A 25971-nucleotide genomic window follows, 5' to 3' on the forward strand; every position below is an offset into this window, starting at 1 on the left:
ATTAAATTCTTTGATTCAGTATCCTCTTCTGGGAGTAGCATGTGTTTCCAGAAATCTAAAAATTTTGTTTTGAAAAATCTAATTTAAAAAATCAGCTGATCTCAGTTGTCAAAGAATAAAAACAAAAAACGCAAGAAAGAAAACTTTTGCTTTAAAATCTTGTTAGCCTAATGATTCACAGACCTGTACCCCTGGGGCAAATAATACATTATATGTGAATAAAAAGTCAAATCAAATCAAATCAAATCTTGTTAGCCTTAAATGTGACATTTTGTTACATTCAGCATAAGGTAACTCATCTAAATCAAAATAAGCCATAGTCAGAATTAGCCATGTATTTAAACTTTTTTCAAGGATCTCCTTTAGTACAGTTATCACAGAAATTCAATCAATGAAAAATTCAAGTAAGGGCAGCAAATTGGATTAGAGAAGAGTTGATACAGTAAAATGGTAGCACAGTATCTTGCACACTTCAGTAAATGTGTGCTGAGTTAATGGGAACAGACAAAAGCAAGAACACTTTGAGTTCTAGAAGTCATCTTAGTCAACAGGGCTTTCTTTGCACTGAAGTTGGAGCTCACATTTGCATATGGCTTTATACTTTCCAAAGTTACCAGAAGAGAAAGCTGCACTCTGGAAAGAAATAGCTTATCTGGAATGTTACAGTGCAGTGGTAGAGTCTGTGTCTCTTGACCCCATGACTGGAACTGAGTAATAATGTTTCTACTAGATCAATAACAATATTTCTCCTGAAAGCTGGGTCCCCTTTCAAAAAGACAATTTCTTAAGTAGTGATCAATCATCTACAGTTAACAAAATCTCTTCACATATATTATTTACATCATTTTATCCTCACAATAACAGCATGAGTAAACTTGGCAGCCAAAATTTATAAATGGGTAATTTGAATCCGAGAGAAGATTAACAAATGTTTTTGTGCTAGGTACTGATCTAGTCACTACAGAGAAAAAATAAATCAGGTATGAGGTGGTTGCTCTCTTTAGTGAGGTCTAAAACTAATACTCACAAAGTTGCATAGCTCTTAGAGAATGGACAGAGACCATCTGACTGGTAATCTGATGACTTTCCTACTGTATGCCCTTTCTTTTTCCATTTTAACTTTTTTTTTAAAAGATTTATTTATTTATTTGAGAGGAGAGGGAGAACAAGGGAGGGATAGAGGGAGAGAAAAAATCTCAAGCAGACTCCATGTTGAGCATGGAGCACAATGCGGGGCTTGATCCCACAACCCCAAGATCACAACCTGAGCTGAAACCCAGAGCTGGATGCTTAAAAAACTTGAGACACCCAGGCGCCCCCATTTTAACTTTTAATACTGTATTTGCTTAGAAGTCCAAGGAAGGAAGGGAAGTAAGGAAGGAGGGAGGTAGGGGAGGAAGAAAAGAGGAAAGGAAGCAAGTAAGCAAAACTAAACAGAATCTCTTCTCTTCTTTTTCCTAATGCAGCATGGACATGTTAATGATCAAGCATGTATAGATAATCATATCCTGAAAATCTGTAAAGTTGGAAATCAGACTTGGAATTTGTTTTACAAAAATGTACGTCTCTATTAGGATACTGTTCACTGGAAGCTTGTTAGTTTAAAAATTAATATTTGTATTAAAGGTTCTGCTGTGTAGAACATTTATTTTTTATATCAATCTTTTCCTTTATGGCTTCTGGGTTTTATGTTATAGTTAGGAAGCTCTTTTTCAATCCAAGGTTATAAAAATATTTCTCTTTAGATTGGCTTTCAGTACTTTTAATATTTTTCTTCTTCAAAATTAAAATTTTTGATCCACATACCCTTTGACACAGCCTTCCACTTCCAAGTATTTTTCTTACATATACACTCATAGACTTCCTAAGTGGCATATATTCAAGATTATTTGACATTACAGTATATACTATAGCAAATAATGAAAACTACGTAAAGTCCATCATTAAGTTTCTAGATCCTTTCTTGTCTCTCTCTCTTTTGTGTTTTGCTGATTTTCTTTAGTGATATATTTGGATTTCTTTCTCTTTATTCTTTGCACGTTTATTAGTGGCTTTTAATATATGGTTACTATTAGGTTTGTATATAATCTGTTCTGCATAGAGCAGTCTATATTAAGTTGGTGGTCGTTTAAGTTTGAACCCATTCTTTTCTCCTCTCCTCCCAATGTTTTAAGTATATGTTATTACATTATACATCCTTTTTTTTAGTGAGTTCCTGGAATTTTTATGGAAATACTTTTTTTTACTGCTTTTGTGTTTTCTGCCTTTTATACTGTCACTTTTGGTCTCCCCTTTCCACTCAGGAAGTCCCCTTTAATATTTCTTATAGGGTTGGTTTGGGTTTGTCTGGAAACTCTTTACCTCTCCTTCTATTCTGAATGATAGCCTTGCTGGATAGAGTATTGTTGGCTGAAGATTTTTCCCATTCAGCACTTTGCATGTATCATGCCTATCCCTTCTGGCTTGCAAGTATCTGCTGAAAAATCTCTTGCTAGCTTTATGGGTTCTCCCTTGTAAGTTACTGGCTTCTTTTGCCTTACCATTTTAAGAATCTTTAATCATTATATTTTGGAAATTTAGTTACAATGTGTCTTGGAGTGGATCTGCTTTTGTTGATTTTGATGGGAGTTTTATGGTGCCTCCTGGATCAGGATGTCTGTTTCCTTCCCCAGGTTAGAGAAGTTTCCAGCTATTATTTCCTCAAATACATTTTCTGTCCTCTTTTCTCTCTCTTCTTCTGGGACTACTAAAATACTTATGTGTTATTATGTTTGATGGAGTCCCTGAATTCCCTAAATCTATTCTTATTTTGTGTAATACTTTCTCTCTTTTGTTTAGCTTCATTGCTTTCCATTACTGTCTTCTAGCTAATTAATTTGTTCCTCTGCTTCTTCCAGGATGCTGTTCATCACATCAAGCATGCTTTTAGTTTATTGCACTCTTCATGTCTTTTCCTTTTTAAAGATTTATTTATTTATAAATAAATATATATATATTTACATATAAATATAAATATATTTATAAATATATATATTTATTTATTTATCTGAGAGAGAGTGAGGGGGAGAGAGAGCATGAGGTGGGGAGGCACAGAGGGAGAAGTAGAAGCAGACTCCCCACTGAGCAGGGAGCCCAATACAGGGCTCGATCTCAGGACTCTGGGGTCATGACCTAAGCTGAAGGCAGATGCTTAACCATCTGAGCCACCCAGGTGCCCCTGTCTGATTCCTTTTTAACTCTTTTATCTCTGTGGTAAGGTTCTCAATGATCTCTTCCATTTTTTTCTTAAGCCCAGTGAGTATCCTTATGATCGCTGCTTTAAATTCTCCAGCAGGTGTGTTACTTATATGTTTGCTTAGATCTCTAGCTGCAGCCTTATCTTGTTCTTTCATTTGGGATAAATTCCTCTGTCTTCTCATTTTGTGTTAGTCTCTGCCTGCTTCTGTGTGTTACAAAAGCCAGCTATGTCTGCTGCTCCCTCTTCAATGTAGTCTCTTCTCTCCTATTTTTTTTTTTTAAAGATTTTTATTTATTTGAGAGAGTGAATGAGATAGAGAGTGAGTGAGCATGAGCAGGGGAAGGGGCAGAGGGAACGGGAGAAGGAGACTCTCCTGCTGACCTGGGAACCCAATGTGGGGCTTGATCACAGGACCCTGGGATTATGACCTGAGCCATACAATGGCAGACACTTAACTGACTGAACTACCCAGGCACCCCATCTTTTCTCCCTTTAGTTGGGGAGTTTGTTTTGTCAGTCCTTAGGATAATTTCTGGGGTATTTAGGATGATTTGATAGTTATCTAGTTGTATTAATGGAAGGAGGTGGCTTAGGGTTCTCCTATTCTACCACCATCTTACTCAGAATCCACTCTTACTTCTTCAGCTTCACCTACAATCACATAAGGTCTCAGTCCTATAATAAGTCTTTTATTCCAAAATACCTATATGGTTCTGCCTCCCCAACTGAACCCGGACTGATACAAATACTATGTATGTATATATGTATGCTATTATTATATTATAACATATATACATACATATGTATACACACACACACACACACACACACACACATATATATATATATATAACATATTACAAAAAGGGAAAAAAGTTATGCATTCATATTTTCTGACAAATCCATCAACAATATTTGTCAGGAAACATAAGAAACTAAGAACTGTGCTTGCTGGTACAGCAAGGGAGCAAAGGGTGGATGTAGAACAAGGAAAAGAAAACTTTTTCCCATACATTCTTTGACTTTGGGAGTTAACCTTGTGAATGTACTACCTATTCTAAACAAATAAAAAAATTTAATGTGCAATCACACACCTTCTAACAGCAATTAAAAAACCATGAAATGATAATTCAAAGATCAGTCTCACGGATGTCCAACTACTAAAGCCCCAGTAAACTCAAGAAAATTGGCTTTATTTTGTTAGATTTTCTTGTTAGGAAGAATATGGTTCCAACATATTGTCATAGTGGAGGAAAACATCAACCTCAAATCCTTGACCCAGAAAAATTTGCCCACATATTTGGAGATGAAATTACGAGAGAAGACAAATCTGCTAATGGCTTAACAATAACACTTTTGGATGACTTGTGTATGCTTCACTAAAAATGCAATGAGATATTTGTTAACATTTCTGTACATGTCATCAGTGCCAGGAAATTCAGGTACAGAAAGGCAAGGAGATGTGTTAACCTAATAGGGATTAAAAGTCTTTTCAGCTACTAGAATGGTTTGAGAAGGACTTTGGTTGAGTCTCTGATAAAGTATTTGTTACTGTTTGTATTTAGTTTGCCCGTTTAACTGTTCCTCTCAAGACATTTACATCATTAAGAGAGAAGCAAGGTCCCCAATATCCTCTGGATGGATATATGGGGAAAGGGCTTAGTGGTCCCAATCAAAATGATTCTCCTTATCACAACAACTTTCAACAACCAGTGAGTTAGATTATATTCTCTTCCTCCCCAATAACTAAGTGGAAGGTAGTTTAACTACTACTTCAACATGGACTGAGATAAAAGACCTTTTGTACTCCCTTTCCATATTCCTTCCTCCATTCTAGATTTAGGTTAGGTTTAAATAATCTAATTGCTAAAACAGTTACTCTTCTCATTCTGCAGTGGGCAGAGGGCAATCCAGCCAGACACAGCTATGGTAGCCAAAAGAACGCAATGATGCTTATAGCTGGCCTTAGTGCTATGACTGCCCCCTTGGGTTTTTCTGCCTCTTCCCTTTAAATTTTGGGCTTAGGTACAAGGGATGTCAGCACTTAGGTATCCATAATACTTATGGACTGTCAATCCCACATACACATTAAATGGGCCTTTATTAGACCCTCTATCATTAAGCCCTTTATCCTCAGTGCCTGGTGTAAGTGTGTAAAGTTCAGGTTTACTGCTACACAACATACATCATTTTTAGTTCTAAAGTGCTATCAACAGGAAAATGAAAGGGACGCCTGGGTGGCTCAGTCCATTGCACATCTGCCTTCAGCTCAGGTCATGATCCCAGAGTCCTAGGATGGAGTCCCACATCAGGCTCCTTGCTCAGTAGAGAGCCCGCTTCTCCCTCTGCCTGCTGTTCCCCCTCCTTGTGCACAGGCGCTTGGTCTCTCTCTGACAAATAAAGTCTTAAAAAAAAAAAAGAAAACAGGGAAAAGGAAAATAGGAGAGAAGTGAAAATTAAAGGATGGGGGCATGGTTTTGGTAGAATTCAAAACTTAAAAAACTGTCCTGGAAAAGTTCTCCTTCATTAACTCTTTTATTAGATTTGTTCCATTGCTCCATATATATATAAAATCCTTGTGTTCCTCCTCCTCATTTGATACCTGAGCTCTAGTACCTTCAGTTTCTCTTCTGTTTAGCCTTTTCACTAAAAGGCATATGGGGGGGGCGCCTGGGTGGCTCAGTGGGTTAAAGCCTCTGCCTTCGCTCAGGTCATGATCCCAAGGTCCTGGGATCGAGCCCCACATTGGGCTCTCTGCTCCGCAGGGAGCCTGCTTCCTCCTCTCTCGTTGCCTGCCTCTCTGCCTACTTGTGATCTCTGTCAAATAAATAAATAAAATCTTAAAAAAAAAAAAAGAGTACGTGGGGAAGAGGAATATGCCTACTCATCTGGATGACTGCCAACTTTCTCAAACACAGAAATTCACACTGTTCTCTTGATGCAGTTGAAAAAGAGTGGTGACTTGGATGCCAGCAATATCTTCCTCACATAGGGAGAGGAAGATAATATGGTGGAAACAAAATTAAAATCTATTTTATACATTATCAAAAGGAAATGATTTTCCTTACTATTTTTTAAGATCTTTTTAAAAAATTTAAATTCTCATATAGCTAACATACAGTGTTATATTAGTTTCAGGTGTACAATATAGCGATCCAACACTTCCATACAACACCTGGTGCTCATCGTAACAAGTGCCCTCCTTTATCCCCTGACCTGTTTCACTGATCCCCTCGCCTTACCTCTGGTAACCATCAGTTTGTTCTCTTTAGTTAAGAGTCTGTTTCTTGGTTTGTCTTTCTCCTTTGTTCATTTGTTTTTTTCTTAAATTCCACATGAGTGAAATCATATGGCATTTGTCTTTCTATGACTTATTTCACTTAGTATTATACTCTCTAGCTCCATCCCATGTCATTGCAAAAGGCAAGACTTTGTTCTCTTTAATGGCTGAATAATACTCCATTGTATACATATATGCACCATATCTTCTTCACCCATTCATCTATCAGTGGACACTGGGGCTTCCATAATATGGCTATTGTAAATAATGCTGCTATAAACATAGGGGTACATGTATTCCTTTGAATTGTATTTTTGTATTTTGGGGGTAAATACCCAGTAATGTGATGACTTCATCATAGAGTACTTCTATTTTTAACTATTTAACTATTTTAACTGGCTGTACTAGTCTCCTTTTTCTTTATATCCTCACCAACACTTGTTGTTTCCTGTGTTTTTGATTTTTACTATGTTTTAAAAGTTTGGCTTCTGTGAGAAATGGTATGTAATGGCATAATCTCTCATTGCTTAATAACAGAATTAAGAGAGCTATGATGTATGAAAAAAATTTTTTTTAGATTTTATTGATTTATTTGAGAGAGAGGGAGAAGTAGGTTCCCCACTGAGCAGGGAGCCCAACATAGGGCTCGATCCCAGGACCCCAGGATTATGACCTGTGTCGAAGGCAGCTGCTTAACCAACTGAGCCACCTAGGTGCCCTTGAAAACATTTTAAATACTGAAAAGATATCTTAGGGGCACCTGGGTGGCTCAGCTGGTTCAGTGACAGGCTTAGTTTTGGCTCAGGTCATGATCTCATGGGTCTTCAGACTGAGCCCTGTATAGGGCTCTACACTCAGCAAGGAGTCTGCTTGAGATTAGCTCTCTCTGCCCTTCCCCTGACTTGTGCGATCGCTCTCTCTCTCTCTGTCTCTCTCTCTCTCATAAGTAATCTTTTTTAAAAAGATATTTTAAAATTCTATACCAATGCTATTGAGTTACCAAATTTCACATTTCAATTTATAATTATACCATGAATTAAAGACTTTTGACCCTTGCAAACTAAAAAAAGATTTTATTTTTAGGTACTCTATACACTAAAAGTGGGGCTCAAATTCATAATCCCAAAATCAACAGTTGCATGCTCTACCAAGTGAGCTAGACAGGTAGCCCACAAACTTCATATTCAAACTGACTTCTAGGGAAGCCTGCTAGAACTCTGAGATGTAGATAAAGTTGTTAGAATGACGAATTGATTAGCAGAGAATCAAAGAGAATATCTCCCCCTTCCATATTCTACCTTTACTTTCCCTCATTCAACTTGGGAATAGCCCTATTTAAAAATCTAAAATACTCATTTCTGCTTTAAAAACACAGTATTAGACAAGATGGTCAGAATTAGTTATTGATTAAAAGCCCCTAGTTTTCCACAACATAATATATGGAAGCTTACTGTCCTGCTTATTATACTTTATGTAAGGATGTATTAGTGAACTTTTAAAATTATACTAACAGTAAATTTAAATAGAATGAACTCTCTAGGTAATTCACATACACACACAAAATACTCCTAAGTAGAATGCTCTCAAGGTCTACCCAGTCTGTCACAAACGGCAGGTTTCCTTTTTTTTTTCACAGCCGAATAACATTCCATTATATGTATGTGCCACATCTCCTTTATCCGTTCATCTGCAAACAGATAATTAGGTTGTTTTTATATCTTCACTACTATGAATAATGCTTCAATGAATATGGGAGTGCAGGTATTTCTTTGAGATCCTGATTTCATTTCCTGGTTATATATCCGAAAGTGGGATTACTGGATTATATGGCATTATGGTATGGCCAGTCAAAGGGTAGCCAAACTTCCAATTGTAAGATGAGTAAGTTCTGGGGATCTACTGTACAGCACGGTGACTATAGTTAACAATATTGTAATGTATACTTGAAACTGACTGAGAGTAGACCTTAAGTGTTGTCACCACACAACACTCACACAAGTAATTATGTGAGGTGATGGAGGTGTTCATTAATCTTATTTTTGTAATTATTTTGTAATATTAAAGTGTATCAAATCATCACACTGTGTACCTTAAACTTACAATGCTATATATCAATTCTATGTCAATAAAGCTGGAAAAGAAAGAGCAAATTTAAAGAACAACAACAATAACAAAAAACTGAGTAAACTAAGGCCTGTACTTCTGTTATTTTAAAGAGAACTTCTAGTCCCCAAATCAGGGAATAAAGAAAAACATATCAGCATAGCTGGCATGTAGCTACCAATTCCTGGTCTACATATCCAGTTATTCCAATGTAATAAAGTCTGGTTCAGTAATGTCTTACTCTTTAAAGGCTACTTTCCCATTCTTGCTGTATTTCCTAGACTTTTTCTAAGCTGGTTTCATTTCAGCTAGCTTGCACACAGAAGAGAATCTGGCTTCTGAACAACCAAAATGCTACTACCACCTTAACTCACTTATTTCACTCAACACAGAATGACCACCTGAGTCAATGCAGGACACAAAAATCACAGTGCCTTCTACCTGAGCATTAACAAAGAAGAGGAATAAGAATTCAGAGAACAGATTAGTCACTTCTGGTTGGCTGGGAGTCAGAGTGAGAAAGAACAGAAAGAATAGGATTATTAAAAACCTTCATGGAAGAGCCGACCTTGACAATTTTGACACAAGGAATAGGTTAGGAAGAAAGAAAAAAGGCACCTTAGAGAAAGGTGGGCAAACACTGAGATGGCAAAGAATGGCACAGTTCAGAAAACAGCAAAGAAATAGAGGGCAGAGGAAAAGTAGACAACATGTAAGAGAAAGACGAAAACTTTTAAAGTAGATATGGACCAGATTTTGGAGGTGTTCAATGTTTAGGCTTTCACTGAGAACATTTTCTACCTTAGACACAATTCTCAAAAGCAGAATTGAAAAGAAGGGACGTCTTGGGAGGCTGGTGATAATGGAAAGGCCATGAACAACAGCAGTCAATGACGATAAAGATCAAGGGCAGAGAGAGAAAAGTGACTGAAAAAGACCCAAATCAAACGCTATTTTAGAGAACTATCTAGCATCACTACTGTGCAGAGGCAGATTGGAGTCTGGGATAAACAGAAAAATCAGTAATACCAACTGCCTTCATTTAAATTTTTGGTATTTTGTTTATCATGGGTTTTTTTGCATTAACTTTAAAATAGTTCATTAAAATATTATTTATCTTGATTACTAAGTTTTTTAGGGGCACCCTCTTAAAATGTCCACCTGAAGGGGCGCCTGGGTGGCTCAGGAAGCAAGCATCTGCTTTTGGCTCGGGTCATGATCCCAGGGTCCTGGGATCAAGCCCCATACCTGGCTCTCTGTTCATCAGGGAGCTTGCCTCTTCCTCTCCTTCTGCCTGCTGCTCTGCCTACTTATGCTCTCTCTCCGTCAAATAAATAAATAAAATCTTTAAAAAAAATTTGCACTGAGGCAAATACCACAATTTTTATATAAAAAATAAACAAATCAGAAGTTCCAAAGGACTACTATTATACACTAATTGACTTTCACGCTACTGACCTTGAGCCATGAAAGGAAAAAAAAAAAAGATTAATTCCTGTTACAAATGTTTAAGAGGATAGGAAAGTCCATAATTTATTTTTAAAAGATTCCTCCTGCAATGTTATTAAAATAATGTGACTTTTAGCTCATATAGAGGGAAGGAGCTTAATTTATGTGGAATATCCATTTCTGTGAAAGAGGGACAATATCCAATAATAAAGCATTCCAGCGTCTAAGGCAGAATCTAAGTTTCAGTCAGCGTACTAGCCAAGTACTCAAGAGTGAGATACCCAATGAGTTGTTCAACTGAAAGAGTTTATCTGGATGTAAGACTTTCAGTTTCTTTGAATATTATCTGCTTCTCAAGGTTACGCAGGGAAAAATAAAGTTCTTTCCAAAAGCCCTTCCACATTTCTCTGACCTTATCAAGATTACTTTTTACCTCTCTTTGGTGGTCGTACATGATACGTTAAGTCATTAATGACCAGCTTAAAGTCATCAAGGAGTAGGAGGTCTATCCCTGTTGAGGCAGCAACTCGAACGCCATCTGTGAAAAATTTAAATGTAAAAATTTAAACTTGTCATATGTCCACAATTATTTGAGAATGAGCAGGAAAAAGCAATCCTCAACATCAATTTTAAAAATTATATCTCCTCTTTTAAATTCTAGTTCACTTTTGCCTCATCCCCAAGGTCTATGCTAAACAAAGCTTTTACTACCTGAGCTTTTTGCTTTCATGATCTCAAGTCCATGAAGATTTAACAATATACTTTTCCAATAGAACTTTATGAATAAGTAAAATAATTACATAGATCTATAGGTGTTATGTGGAAATCTAGGGTCTCTGGGAGAGCTGAATGGATGTCATATATCTATCTATGATGGAAGTTGGTTGAGTAAAAGTAATTTGGTAGGGACAGATGTTAGGGTCAGCAAAGTACACCATACTGGTCTACTAATTATATTACTAGATAAGATGAAAATAAGTATAAACTACTTAAAGTATAGAAATGTGGCAAATTATTAACAATTGGTAAGTCCAAGGGTAAATAGGTACTTCCTATATAGTTTTTTATGTTTTCTGTAGGTTTAAGATTTTTCAAAGAATGGGAAAAAAAGCCACGGTACTTAAATAAATAAGTAGGATAGATGTCATGTCAAATGGAAATTTTTAGTGCCATTCTTTTCCAATCACATATGTCTTAATTTTGTAAACTTTCATGTGAAAGACAGAAGATCTAAAAAGAAGTCCTAACACTTCGTATCTCCAGAGATGAGGGCTCAACCACTAGAAAAATTTGTTTAATACCTACGGTAATAATAAATAGTTAATAATAACATAAAATGTGATTGACTGCTCATCTTTGCCTGGGGCATTATATGTGAGATGCTTCTGAATGAGACTTTTTGTATATATACAGTCCTAAAATTGAACAATTATACTTTGCGAACTGGGAGAGAAATCACTGTCTCCTGACACTTGTTCGGCAAAAAAATATGTTCTAAAGTTAAGAGTGGGGTATTCTTTCGCAGTGGGGTGTGTGTCTGTGTGCACGCACGTAGAAGTGGTCTGGGGTGAAATGAGGGTTGGGTGGGAATTAATAATGAATGTGACTGTACCTGGTGAATAGATTGCAACTCTATCAATTCCTCGATCCTCTTCTTGCAGTTGTCGTAAAAACACACCAACCGAGTCTGAGATAGGTTTGAGTGTGAACTGGCAGCGTTCACGCCGGGATGGTAGCCTCACAGATATCACAGGTAACCCGTTTTGATACACCACTGTCACATCTGAATGAAAAAGACCCATAATCATATGATAATCAGATTTCACTATAAGTTAAAGCTACAGTATTACTAGTCTTATGTAAGGTCTATTATTATCAATGTGGTTTAAAATATTTTCAAAGGTTTCAAGAATATGCCCTTTAGCTTTAGTTGAAGGTTATTCTGGGAACTGGCTTATGGAAGATCAATCATATGGCTCACACAATTCACTTTTCAGAAGAAAAAAAACATGCAAAATATTAGATTCTAAGTAGGTCAGGGAGAGACTTGCCCAGAAATCTGAGATAAAGATTTTAGTGTTGGTGAATATAAACCCTAGTTCTACTGAGGAAGATTTTATTAAATAGCCAGAGATTGCTGGGCTAGGTTCCCTAACCTGTAGGAGGTGGCTCTTAATAGCCACAGCTTTCAAGAATCCCCGGGGAATAATATATGAAAATACATTAAAAAGTGAGACCCTTACTTAAGGACAGTCAATTCATATTTATGGTATAATTATTATTTCCAAGGGGCTTGATAAGTAAGTATTCTCTTATGCAATATGAATATATTATGATATAATAAAAAAATTCTTTTTATATTCTCTTGAACATCATTCTGAGGTCAGCTAGAAGCCAAACTCAACTACTTTGGATATTTCTAACAAAAATTATTAAAGGAAACATTATCATAAGCTATAAATCTGAAAAGATTTTCTACATTACAAGATAGAATTCCCATTTCCTTATCTTTTTCCTCAACAGGAAAAAAAAGCCTTAGTTACTAAAACAAGTGTCCGAATAAATTTTTTAAATAAATAATTTTTTATTTATTTTTAAATAATTTTTTAAATAAATAAATTTTAGAGCTCATGTAAATTTTTTACATGAGCAACCAAGATTTAAAGATGATAAATTAGCACTAGGCTGTGGAGCACTATTTAATATCATTTTCCTTTTGCCTGAAGAGCTTCCTTAAACATTTCTTGTTCAGCAGATGTGTTGACAATAAATTCTCCTCACTTTTGGGAACTCTGAAGTTTATTTCACCTTCATTTTTGAAGAAAAATTTGCTGTGTAAAAAATTCTAGGTAGACACTTTTTTTTTTTTTTTAAGCACTCTAAAGAACTTAGGTCTTCTGGTTTGCCTAGCATATGATAAGTTCATGAATATTCTTCTTTATTCCTCTGTACATATGTCTTTTTTCCTGTGGCTACTTCTTTTTTTTTTTTTTTCCTCCTGTGGCTACTTTTAATATTTTCTCTTTATCACTGGTTTCCAACAATTTGATTACAATATTCCTTTCTTTGGTTTCCTAAGTTATTAAATTTCTTAGATCTGTGAACTCATAGTTTTCATCAAATTTGAAGAAAATTTTGGCCATTACTCAAATATTTTTTCTAACTCTTACCCCTTTCCTTCTGGGATTCCAGTTATACTTATATTAGACTATGCAGTGTTGTCTCATAGGGCACTAAGGTTCTCTTCATATAAAGTTCTCTTCATTTTGGATAGTTTTAACTGCTATGCACTTCATTGGCACTGATATTTTCTTCTGCAGTGTCTAAATCTGTTAATTCCATCTATAACTGCTTTTCATCTCAGATATTATTTATTTCACCTCTAGAAGTTACATCTGTTTATTTTTATATCTTCTGTTTTTCTTCATATTATGCTTGTTTTCCTTCTCCCCCCTGAATATAAAGATCACATTTATAATAACTATTTTAAAATCCTTGTCTGTTAATTCCATCATCTCTGTTGTTTCTAGATCTGTTTCTACTGACTAATTTTTCTTCTGTTTTTTTCCCCCCTGCTTCTTCATATTTTTAGTAATTTTTGATTCGAGGTTAGACATCATTACTTTTACACTGTTCAGTGCTGGATCTTGTACAGGTTTTTGCATATTATTTTGATCCTTTTAAGTCCCTTAGAAAGTTTCTTAGGACAGATCTAGAGATTCCTTTATTATAGGGCCAAATTTGGCCCTACTAATAAGATTCAATGAACACTGAATGTTCATGTATTCAGTTATGTCTATTCTCTGACTGGAGGGAAGTCAAATAATTTCTGGCCCTGTATGAGCACTAAGAATTATCCATTTTACAAGTTCTGGTAATTGTTATTATAAATTATTCTAGCCTGGTCTTGTGGTTTAGCATTTAGTCAAAGCCTCAGGCTGTGCACTGAGGCACTACAGAATCAATTCCATTTGTTTTTCTTCTCTCAGAGATCACAGTCTTGTCCTTATTGTCCAATGTCTAAAAACAATTTTTTTTTTTTTTATATATTTGGTCTGGTGTTCTAGTTGTTGACCGCAGGGCAACAATTCCCATAGCAGTGAATCCTCTGTGGATACATGTTTGAATTTTTACATAAAAATTAGGTGGTGCCTGGGTGGCTCAGTGGGTTAAGCCTCTGCCTTCAGCTCCCGTCATGATCTCCGGTCCTCGCATGAGCCCCACATCAGGCTCTCTGCTCAGCAGGGAGCCTGCTTCCCCCCCTCTCTGCCTGCCTGTCTGCCTACTTGTGATCTCTCTCTCCGTCAAATAAATAAATAAAATCTTTAAAAAAAAAAACTTAAAAAAAAAAAAAGAAGACAGAAATCTCTATTTCTTTAATTCTTCCAAAAGGGTAGTCTATATTTCCTAAGGAGGAGGAAGTCAAGGATAATAATATGAATTTAATATACAGTAAGTACTATCTAAAGTTTTTAATGTTTAAAGATATTTGAAAATTTTGTCATTTTTCCCCTCATTTCTAAAAGAATCCTTAGTAGGACATCTGGGTGGCTCAGTTGGTTAAGTATTTGCCTTTGGCTCAGGTCACGATCTCGAGGTCCTGGGATCAAGTCCCGCATTGGACTCCTTGCTCAGCAGGGAGCCTGATTTTCCCTCTGCCTGCTGCTCGCCTGGCTTGTGCTCTCTCTCTCTTACAAATAAAATCTTTTAAAAAATTTTTTTAGGGGTGCCAGGGTGGCTCAGTGGGTTAAAGACTCTGCCTTCAGCTCTGGGGGCTCTCTGCTCTGCAGGGAGCCTGCTTCCTCCTTCCTCCTCTCTCTCTGCCTGCCTCTCTGCCTACTTGTGATCTCTGTCTGTCAAACGAATAAAATCTTAAAAAAAAAATTTTTTTTAAATAAAAGAATCCTCAGCAGTCCAGTGTTTCCTTAAAGTCAGAGCCATTAACATGAATATCCCCACTTCTTCTATAAGCAGTAATGATGTTGGCATCATAAAATTAGATGACTTATTTATTTCTGTGTTCCCGCCCCCATTATCTTCTCTCTGTATGTGAAAAAACTATTCAGCCAGATTTCAAGAAGCAGACAAAGGTGAATTTACATACAAGATGGGAGTCTTAAACACAAAACTATGGAAGATTTCACTAAAGCATGTTTCATAGGTTAAGTGCTTAGGGGTTATTATTTTAAAATAACAGATAAAGTCAACAGAGAAAATTAAGGTCTTTCTCAGTCACTTTAACTTTTTACACTAAAGATCATGAAGCCTTTAAAAGGAGTGAAATATGAAAGCTTTGAGAAACTCTGCATGGAATAACACACTTCAGGACTGACAAATCTTCATTATAATACCGCTTTTGAAAAAAATCTCCCGGTCTCTTTTCCCACACACTAGTTTGTAATGTAAATGTCAGATTTCTTGGTTTGCAACCAAAACCAATTACTCAAGTTTTACAATATGTAAAATAGCTGCTGGTTGTAACAAAGTCACAATGGGTATTTATAAGCTACTGACAGTTATCAGCTCCTATTCTCTACAGACAAATATTCTTTTTAAGTGTAAATTGCATCAGGTAGTTCTTTGGTTGGGTTTATTTTTAATCTTTTGCTTTGATTTCCACATCAATAAAATAAGAAATAATTTAAGTATGTTCTACAGCAGTGTGCTTCAAAGAAACCCAGAAATTATGGGTCAACCAATATGAATAGTGAGGAGAATATGACAGTGGATTTAGGCATAAAAACAAAAAGGCAAGGGATTTCCAGACTAAGAAGAGAAGTGCAAGGACAACAGACATTTGAGGTTGAAGAAGGAATACGTTAAAAACAAAATGTCTTTGGGGCATCAGGTACAGAAAAAGTTGTAAAGTAAAAACGCTTGTTTTTTTAGCCAATCGTTAAGTGGGAAAGTTAAGTGCATTTAGGAAATTTATTTGGTGTTCAAAATAATGGGTAAAATTCCTCTAAAATAGATCATCTCACGAATGAACATAGCTATATACATCTTAAGGACTTATGAAAGGGAACTGGTGCAATAAGGAAGCACATATAGGGTGTTTTCTGCAAAGGTACATAGAGCTGAACCTTATGTGTGATGGATGATTCCAGTGACTAAAGATCTTGTCTGTTTCTTTTCTTTCTCCTTTCTGTAATATTATGCATCAAAAATGTAAACTATAAGCACAGACTTTCAGTGTTGGAAGAAATATAGAAATCATATAGACTATGTCCTTTTTTGCAGCTAAGAATAAAGTCTGTTACGGTTAAATGATATTCTGAAGGTGACAGAGTTCAACCCAATGCAAAGTGGCTTTGGATCTCATCAATTGACTAAAAAGTCACTTTCTCCCAGGTCATGTATGATTTAGGTTGCTAAATTCAGTAGGAATTTTAGCCCTTAACTTGCTTGTTTAAGCAACATCTAACGATGTCAACCTACTCCTTCACTTTATAAAAAGTTTTCCTTTTGGCTTCTATGATTCCATACTCTCCTGGTTGTTCTGTACCTTCCTTTCTATACTTTCTCATTTTCCTTCATAGGTTCTTTTTCCTATATTCATCCCTTTTGAAAGTTTCTAAGTGCTCTGTCCTTGGCCACTGTGCTTTTCAATCCACACACTCTCTAGGCAATCCCACGCCCTTCCATACTGTCAGGTACGATCTAAATGCTGATGATGTCCCAAACCTATGTTCAACTGTCTGCTGAGTTTCCTGTACACTTTTTTCCTGTACACTTTTATTCCTAAAAGTGAATTAATCTTCCCTGAACCACTCATTTCTGACATTTCTCATTTCAGTCAATACCACCATCAGTATTTAACTACTGCCCAATCCAGAAAACTGTCTGATACTCCTGACTACCCTTAGAACCAGAACATGAGATTCCTCATATCTAATCAGTCACCATGTCCTTTCATTATAGTTTCTAAACATCTCTTATCCTTCCAGTTCTCTCTACTACTACCATCTTCTTAGTCCAAGCCACCACCACCTTTCTTGTATCAGCTACATTGTAATTGGACTCTTACTTTATTCTAGCCTTGCTCCTGTTCAAAACATTATCCACACTTACACAGAGTAATCTTCCTTTTTCCAAAGGAAACCACTATCTTGAAGTTGGTATTTGGTGTCTAGCATTCCCATCCATACTATACATACAAGCAGAGACACAGAGACAGACACACAGAGACAGCTCAATATACCATATGTAGTATATGGAAGCCAGCCTTTAAGATGGCTCTCCAAGATCCTTGCCTCTAAATATTCACATCCTTGTGTGGTCCTATCCCACATCAAATCAGGGCTGGTCTGTAAAAATCAGTAGAATACAGCAGATGTGATGGTGTATAACTTCCTGGGCTATGCCATAAAAGACTGTAGCTTCTGTCTTGCTCTCTTGGATTGCTCTGAGGGAATCCAGTAGCCACAAGGACAATCCTGCAGCCCATATGGAGAAGCTAGAATTGAGAAGTGGAGTCTCCTATCAAGAGCCAGTACCAACTTCTCAGCCATGTTGAATTGAATCCTCCAGCCCCAGTCAAACCTTTAGATGACTACAACCCTAGCTGACATGGGATTGCAACCCCATGAGATCCTGAATTGCCCAGCTAAACTGCTCCTGAATTCCAAATCCATAAAAACATGAGATAATAAAGGATTATTATTGTTTTAAGCAACTAAGTATGGCTATAATTTGCTATATGGTATTAAGTAACTAAATATGGCATGGCTTTTGGATGTACTTAGATGTTACATAAATGGTTGTATTCAATCTTCCACAACTTGCCTTTTATGCTCAATAATGCTTTGAGATTTATCCAAATTGAATCACATTTCTGAATCATATATTTAAAGTTCCACATAGAATTTCACTGTATGAATATACCACAATTTATTCATCCCTTGAAAAACCACATTTTTTTGTTCTTTATTATAAATAAAAAGAAGGCTAAGAGAGTTAGCAGCACTCCTTGTTTTTAGTTTCCAATAAAAATTTGGCCAAATTTTCTTTTCCTTTTTGAGCTCTTTGTTACACATTTTCCTCCTTATGCTGTCTGGAATTTACTTTCATGAGGTAAGAAGTCAATTTTAACAGCAGTAGTTATTTAATTTATTAGAGATTTTATTTATTTATTTGACAGAGAGACAGAGAGAGAGAACACAAGCAGGGGGAGTGAGGGAGGGAGAAGCAGGCCTCCTGCTGAGCAGGGAGCCCAATGCAGGGCTCGATCCCAGGACCCTGGGATCATGACCTGAACCAAAGACAGATGCTTAATGACTGAGCCACCAAGGTGCCCCTAACAGCATTATTTGTTGAATAGTCTGCCTTTTCTCCTGATTTACAATGCTAATTTTATCACACATCAAATTTCCATATATGCAATGTTTCTCTAATCTAACTTACAATTTTTCTTGAACAGTATTTCACTGTTTTGATTATTATGGTTTAAAAATACATCTTAATATGTGGTTTGGGCAAACTCCCCCCCGCCCCACTTTTCTACTCCAAATTTATCTTAGGTATTTGTATAGTTTTATTCTTTCACATAAATTTTTGAATAAATTCAGCAGTTCCTGTTGGGGTTTAGATTAGCATTGCACTGGAGTTTATAAATTCATGTGAGGGAAGCTGATAATTTTTACAATGTTGTCTTCACATTCATTAATGTGTTATAACTCTGCATTTATTTTTATCTTATTTTATGTCCTTCAATAAAGTTTGCTCTTAATATGTTTTACAAATTTTTTTACTAGTATCATGCCTAAATAGCTTCAAACAATTTATTTGTTCATTTGTTTATTTTTTAAAGATTTTATTTATTTGACAGAGAGAGACACAGCAAGAGAGGGAACACAAGCAGGGGGAGTTGGAGAGGGAAAAGCAGGCATCCCGCCAAGCAGGGAGCCTGATGCAGGGCTTGATCCCAGGACCTGGGATCATGACCTGAGCCAGATCCAAAGGCAGATGCTTAACCATCTGAGCCACCCAGGGGCCCCAACAATTTATTTATTTATTTATTTATTTATTTATTTTTAAAGATTTTATTTATTTGACAGACAGAGATCACAAGGAGGCAGAGAGAGAGGAGGAAGCAGGCTCCCCGCCGAGCAGAAAGCCCGATGTGGGGCTCAATCCCAGGACACTGAGATCATGACCTGAGCCGAAGGCAGAGACCCCAACCCACTGAGCCACCCAGGTGCCCCCCAACAATTTATTTTTAATACTAACTTCTACATTCATAGTTTACTTCCAAATGTCCATATGTTTTCTCATTAAAGTATATGTTAGACAAAACATAAGATTACCATTTTTAAAACAATAAACTAAATATTATTTTGGTGATAATAAGGCCCTTCCTTACATTATCGCACAAATGCATTATGTCAAAAATAGCCTTGAAATCTATAATTAGCATGTATAAACAAAATGTACTTGCCTCACAATAACCTCAAAAGAATCTATTTAACTAAGAAAAATAAATCATTGAAATTTTCTTTACATTATTCATAATATATTAAATATACTAAATCTGCCACATATTAACAGCATTTGAAGAATACTCCAGTTGAAAACAAGTAAATTTGTAGGAAATATCTTTCTACAGAAATATAAGAAAGCCCAACTATATAATCATAACTTTAGTAGCTTAATAAACCCAGTTATTTCTTCCTAACCAGTAGTATAAATTAATTCTTTAAAAAGATTTTATTTATTTATTTAAGAGAGAAAGAGAGAGAGAGCAGGGGAGGAGCAGAAGAGAAGGACAAGCAGACTCCCTGCTGAGCGCAGAGCCCAGTGTTTGATCTCAGGACCCTGAGATCATGACCTGAGCCAAAACCAAGAGTTGGATGCTTAACTGAGCCACCCGGGTGCCCCTATAAATTAATTTAAATCACATTTAATCACATCAGCTACATATTTCACTTTAATTTAAATCACATTTAATCACATCAACTACATATTTCACAAAAGTGATCTCTGTCAAATAAATAAATAAAATCTTTTTTTAAATACTTTTTTTTAAAATATTTTATTTATTTATTTGACAGAGATCACAAGTAGGTAGAGAGGCAGGAAGAGAGAGAGGAGAGAGGAGGAAGCAGGCTCCCTGCTGAGCAGAGAGCCCGATGTGGGGCTCAATCCCAGGACCCTGGGATCATGACCTGAGCTGAAGGCAGAGGCTTTAACCCACTGAGCCACCCAGGCGCCCCTGTAAAATCTTTTAAAAAGTTTAAAAAATTAAAAAAAAAATAAAACCAATGCTTTCAATGGTGCTGCTGTGAAAATAACTTTATTAAACCTTGACCTTTGACCTATTTTAACTTCTGGGTAGTGAGAAGCAGACTACAATCCTAAAGTACAGACAGTGGAGTACAGTAGAAAAAGCATGGTTTTGGAATCTCAGCTAGATAGTGCTCAAGTTCTATCATAGGAGACACCTTGAATCCATGGGCATACTACTGAATATAACTGTACCTCATTTTTCTCACAACACAGGGGTTCTATTATTTCACAAAGTTGCTGAGAAGATTCAATGAGAATACGTGAAAAAAATGCCTGCTTTAATAGTTTCTCGATTTTCCTAAAAACTATAGTCTTAAAACCCAAAGTCTAAAATCATAGAATACATCCAATAATGCCTTTAAATCTCAAGAAAACCAATCTGACTTGTTCCATTGAGGGCAACAAGAAGAAAAACAGTATATACTATACAAACCAATTCCATATTTCTTAGTATTTTTGGGTAACTGACCTCTTTGAGACACTGATAAAAGTATGGATTCCTCCCTTGGCCCTATTTCCTGAAAACACTCAATTTATACATAAAAATTTTAGATATAATTTATTTTTTTGCATCAGAAACTGATTTCCTTCATATTCCCTGTAATGGACTGAATTGTGTGTCCGTCCCCTACCCCCCACTCCCCCACCCCCCGACATTCATATGTTGAAGCTCTAATTCCCAGTATGACTACCTGGAGATGGGTCCCTAGGGGGTAACTAAGGTTAAATGAGGTCATAAAGGACAAAGGGCAGGCCCCAGTCTGTTAGAACTGTGTATTTATAAGAGTAAGAACTCTCCCCACTTCCCACCATGTGAGAACAGACAGAAAGTAGCTATCTGCAAGCTAATAGAGTTCTTATAAGAACCAGACCATGCTGGCACCCTGCCCTCAGCCTTCCAGCCTTCCAGCCTCCAGAACTGTGAAAAAATAAATTTGTGTTTTTTAAGCCACCCGGCCTACGCTATTTTGTTATGGCAGCCCTAGCAGACTACTACATTGACATATTTTTAAAATAAATGTTGACAAAAACTGAAGTATTTTCCTCATTTCTAACCCCAAATTAATGGCCATTTCCTATTTTTCAAAAGAGATAAAAGAAAATTGTACAAATTAGGGGCGCCTGGGTGGCTCAGTGGGTTAAGCCTCTGCCTTCGGCTCAGGTTATGATCCCAGGGTCCTGGAATCGAGCCCCACATCGGGCTCTCTGCTCAGCGGGGAGCCTGCTTCCCCCTCTTTCTCTGCCTGCCTCTCTGCCTACTTGTGATCTCTCTCTCTGTGTCAAATAAATAAATAAAATCTTTAAAAAAATTAAAAAAAAATTGTACAAATTAAATAAAGTAAACTTTAATTCTATATAAAAACCATTTCAATTACAAGATTGCTATTGTTTGGTTTGTATAATGAAGTCACATAGAGGCCTGGTTTTAGAACATGGTTAACTTGAATATAATCTTTGATATCTAAAAGGTTGTGCCTTTTTGTTTTACAAAAAGAAGTGAAAACTCTGAGACTCTGAGAAAGATATGTGGTAACAAATATAATCACGGATCACTTTGCCAGATGATGATGGTAAGCTAGGTGTGTGCAAGGAACCCAAGAATTTCCTGACTCTTAGAACTGAGGGGCGCCTGGGTGGCTCAGTCGTTCAGCATCTGACTTCGGATCAGGTCATGATCCCAGGGTCCCAACAGAGCCCTGCATTGGGCTCCCTGCTCAGTGGGGAGCCTGCTTCTCCCTCTCCCACTTCCACTGCTTGTGTTCCCTCTCTGTGTCTCTCTCTGTCAAATAAATAATAAAAATAAAATCTTTTAAAAAAACAAAAGACTCTTAGAATTGAATTCATATAAAAATCACTGTTTTGTTGCAGTATCAAAAGAAAAGACTACAAATCCAAAACTTGATTTTAAGGTTTCTGAGTGGAGGTAATCTTTAAGAGCCTTGAGGTTTTTCACTTCTTTTTTTTTTTTTTTAAAGATTTTATTTATTTATTTGACAGAGATCACAAGTAGGCAGAGAGGCAGACAGAGAGAGAAAGGGAAGCAGGCTCCCTGCTAAGCAGAGAGCCCGATGATGTGCGGCCGGATCCTAGGACCCTGGGATCATGACCTGAGCTGAAGGCAGAGGCTTTAACTCACTGAGCCACCCAGGCACCCCGAGGTTTTTCAATTCTTGTAGAGAAACTGAGAGAACTTTCTATTCATGACCAGCCCCAGAGAAACTTCCTTCAGCGGTCGGAAAATTCACAAGGTTGTCTATTTCTAATTACCGCTTGGTTAAAGTAGCTCATTATTCTATCAAATTCGTAATGACTAAAAGGTCTTAAACTGGAAGATTATGCTCATTCATAAAATCCCAAATATCCCCAAATAAATCAAGCCATAAGTAAACACTTCCTTATACTAAATTTTTTCTTCCCTTAAAGAGCAAAACTTCTGTCTAAAGTTTAATCAAGCAAAAGAAAATATTCTATTTTGATAAAATCTTCTCATGATAGTGATTACTTCTGTGGTAACAGGCAAGGCTTCTTTTAGGGTTGTTGGAAGTGACTTCAACTACAGAATGTGCAAAGGAAAAAAAAAAGAAACCCAAGGTATTATTACAATGGGTGGGGCTCCTTTCTTCTCTGAGGCAATATAAATATGCATGTTACTAAGCTTGGAAGATGCACCATCTGTGCAGAATACCAAGATCTTCCTTAGCATCAAAAAAAAAATTTTTTTTCTGGTAGTTATTTTGGCAAAGAAATTTAACAATCTTTCAAAAATGGTGACAACCATTAATGTTAACAGTTTTTCTAATTTCTGTAAGAGAATCTCACATATTTGAGATTTTTCTTTGACTGTGTCAACATGCTTATTAACAGACAAAAACTAGGAACTAACTCCTTAGAACAAATCAGTAGTTTTCATCAAGTTGCACTCTGGAGGGAAATGGGATAATTTCCAAATCCTTCAAAACTTCAAATTATTGAATAAATGATAGGAATCCTAGAATGGATGACATCATCTGAAATTTGACATAAATTTGCTTCTACTCCAAGCTAAGTCAGTTCAAAACTGTCAGCACATAAAACTTAAAGGTCTTTCCAATTTCATGTGGCAGCTTTTCTTGGCAATGTGAAAGTCAATTTTTTAGAACCCTTTCAAAAAAAGGCTTTTGTGATAGAAATTCAATCACATTTTGGTAGTTCCTAACTGAAACTTCTACTTACAACAAAAAATCCGAACTATAAGATACATTTTAAAAATGGAATACTAGGGGCACCTGGGTGGCTCAGTGGGTTAAAGCCTCTGCCTTCGGCTCAGGTCATGATCTCAGGGTCCTGGGATCGAGCCCCGCATCAGGCTCTCTGCTCAGCAGGGAGCCTGCTTCCTCCCTCTCTCTCTCTGCCTGCCTCTCTGCCTACTTGTGGTCTCTGTCTGTCAAATAAATAAATAAAATCTTTAAAAAAAAAATGGAATACTATACGCTCTCTCAGCTTTTCCAACTTCATACCTAGGTTGGTGAGAACTCTGCCACATTAAAAAACGAAGGCTTCACATTCTATCATCTTTGGTGATTAGGTGATTTCATTATTTTCATTTCTTTTTTGTTGTCAGGTTTTTAAAAAGTTGGAATGAAAGACAGTAGAGGAATAGTTTGTGCCCTCAACACAATGAAGACAATAAATACAGAATTTCCAAATGTGTATAGGAGTGGCCATTAACAAAACAAGATAACTCAAACAAATCTTTCTTTTTCCCAAAACTATTTGAAAAGCAACAGGAAAAGCTCTACAATGTATAAAGAATCCTTACAAATCAATACTAAGATGGTCAATTTTTTTAAATGGACAAAAAGTCTGAATGCTTTTCTGAAGAAAATATGTGAATGTTTAATTAGTACATTAAAAGATGCTCAATATCAGGACGCCTGGGTGGTTCAGTTGGTTAAGCTTCTGCCTTTGGCTCAGTTCATGACCCTGGGGTCCTGGGGCCCTTGGGACATAAATATAATGTGGTATTTTAGATTCCGTACTTTTAAAAAACGGGGGTCCTCATTTATTACAGACTATGATCCAGCATAAAGAAGATGTGGTATATATACACACAATGGAATACTATACAGCCATGAAAAAAACACAAACTCTTGCCATCTGCAATGATGTGGATAGAACTAGAGGGTATCATGCTAAGCGAAATAAATCAACCAGAGAAAGACAATTATCATATGCTCTCTCTGATATGGGGAATTTGAAAGGCAGGGCGGGGGTTGTGGGGGGTGGGGAAGAAAAAATAAAACAAGATGGGACTGGGGAGGAGACAAACTATAAGAGACTCTTAATCTCAGGAAACAAACTGAGGGTTACTGGGGGGTGGGGAGGAGGGATAGGGTGGTTGGGTTATGGACATTTAGGATGATGTGTGCTATGATGAGTGCTGTGAATTGTGTAAGACTGATGATTCCCCGACCTGTAACCCTGAAGCAAATAATTACATTATATGTTAATAAAATGATAATAATAATAAATAAAAATAAAAATAAAAGAATATGATCCAGCAGCCTCAACTAAGAGCAATGAATGATGGCAGAGATGTTAACTATTGGTGGCTAACTCTATTGAAGTAGCTGTGTATTAGGCAGTTTTCTCATATGCTATACAGACCTAAGGTAAAATTGGTTTAGAAGTAAAAATAAGAGGGACGCCTGGGTGGTTCAGTTGGTTAAGTGGCTACCTTCAGCTCAGATCATGATCCCAGAGTCCTGGGATCAAGTCCCATATCGGGATCCTTTCTCAGCGGGGAGCCTGCTTCTCTCTGCCTCTGGCTGCCAATCTTCCTGCTTGTGCTCTCTCTCTCTCTCTTTCTCTCTGACAAATAAATAAACAAATCTTAAAAAAAAAAAAAAGAAGTAAAAATAAGAAAGATGTTTAATTTGGGAATGTAGTTAAGGACAATAAGTTGCATTAAATCAATTATGTGCCTCTATTTCTTGATAACTAATACGAGTTGGTTTTCCTAAGAAGGGGGCAACAGTACTGGTAGGAATTTGGGGAGCCACACTTTTTTTTTTTTTTTGAAGTATGTATCTTTTTAATGCCTTATGCAACACAGGGCAACCTACTAGCATTTACACCCTAGAATAATGTTCACCAAATACCCCAGTACAGCTGTACCATTATTACATTATTGAAATACTTCCATATAGAGTAAAAGCAACTGCATTAAGTTTAAAGAGCTTCAGGGTGGGAGAGGGTTCTGATAACACTAAATATCTGTTCTAAGGAGTAACAGGGGATCCTAGGACTTTCAAAATTCCTCTGAGGCTTTTTCACTTTAGGTGTATATAAGTTTGCTAGATGCTCTTTTGATGGTTGCTTTGCCTATAAATTGATGTTTATTGTTGAAATTAGAATTCTATCAAACTAAACTTGATGTAGAGGAAATAAATATGACATTCAACCCTAAGCAAACAATCTAAGCTGTAGATGTGCAATACTAGGTAAGAGAAATGACAGAAAGGTTGTGAACATATTTCCCTACTACTTGTAATGATAACCAAAACCTCCATCCTGTTGTCAGCATCATGGACATTCACAAAGGACTGTACGTGGTCCCCAAGCATCTGTTCATTCT

The 25971-nt window shown here is 36.6% G+C and overlaps 1 protein-coding gene across 1 annotated transcript in view; it reads right to left on the reverse strand.

The window, feature by feature from the left end:
* Nucleotides 1–25971, reverse strand: part of MCU (mitochondrial calcium uniporter) — a 196923-nt gene that overhangs the window by 12976 nt on the left and 157976 nt on the right. Inside the window, exons 3-4 of the mRNA XM_080822670.1 lie at nt 11683–11853; nt 10504–10608 (exon numbers count right to left, since the gene is read on the reverse strand). Of these exons, the coding sequence (XP_080678796.1) occupies nt 10504–10608; nt 11683–11853 (276 nt within the window). The remainder of the gene's footprint in view (nt 1–10503; nt 10609–11682; nt 11854–25971) is intronic.

Source organism: Martes martes (assembly GCF_963455335.1).
Source record: "Martes martes genome assembly, chromosome: 14".
Lineage (NCBI taxonomy): Eukaryota > Metazoa > Chordata > Mammalia > Carnivora > Mustelidae > Martes > Martes martes.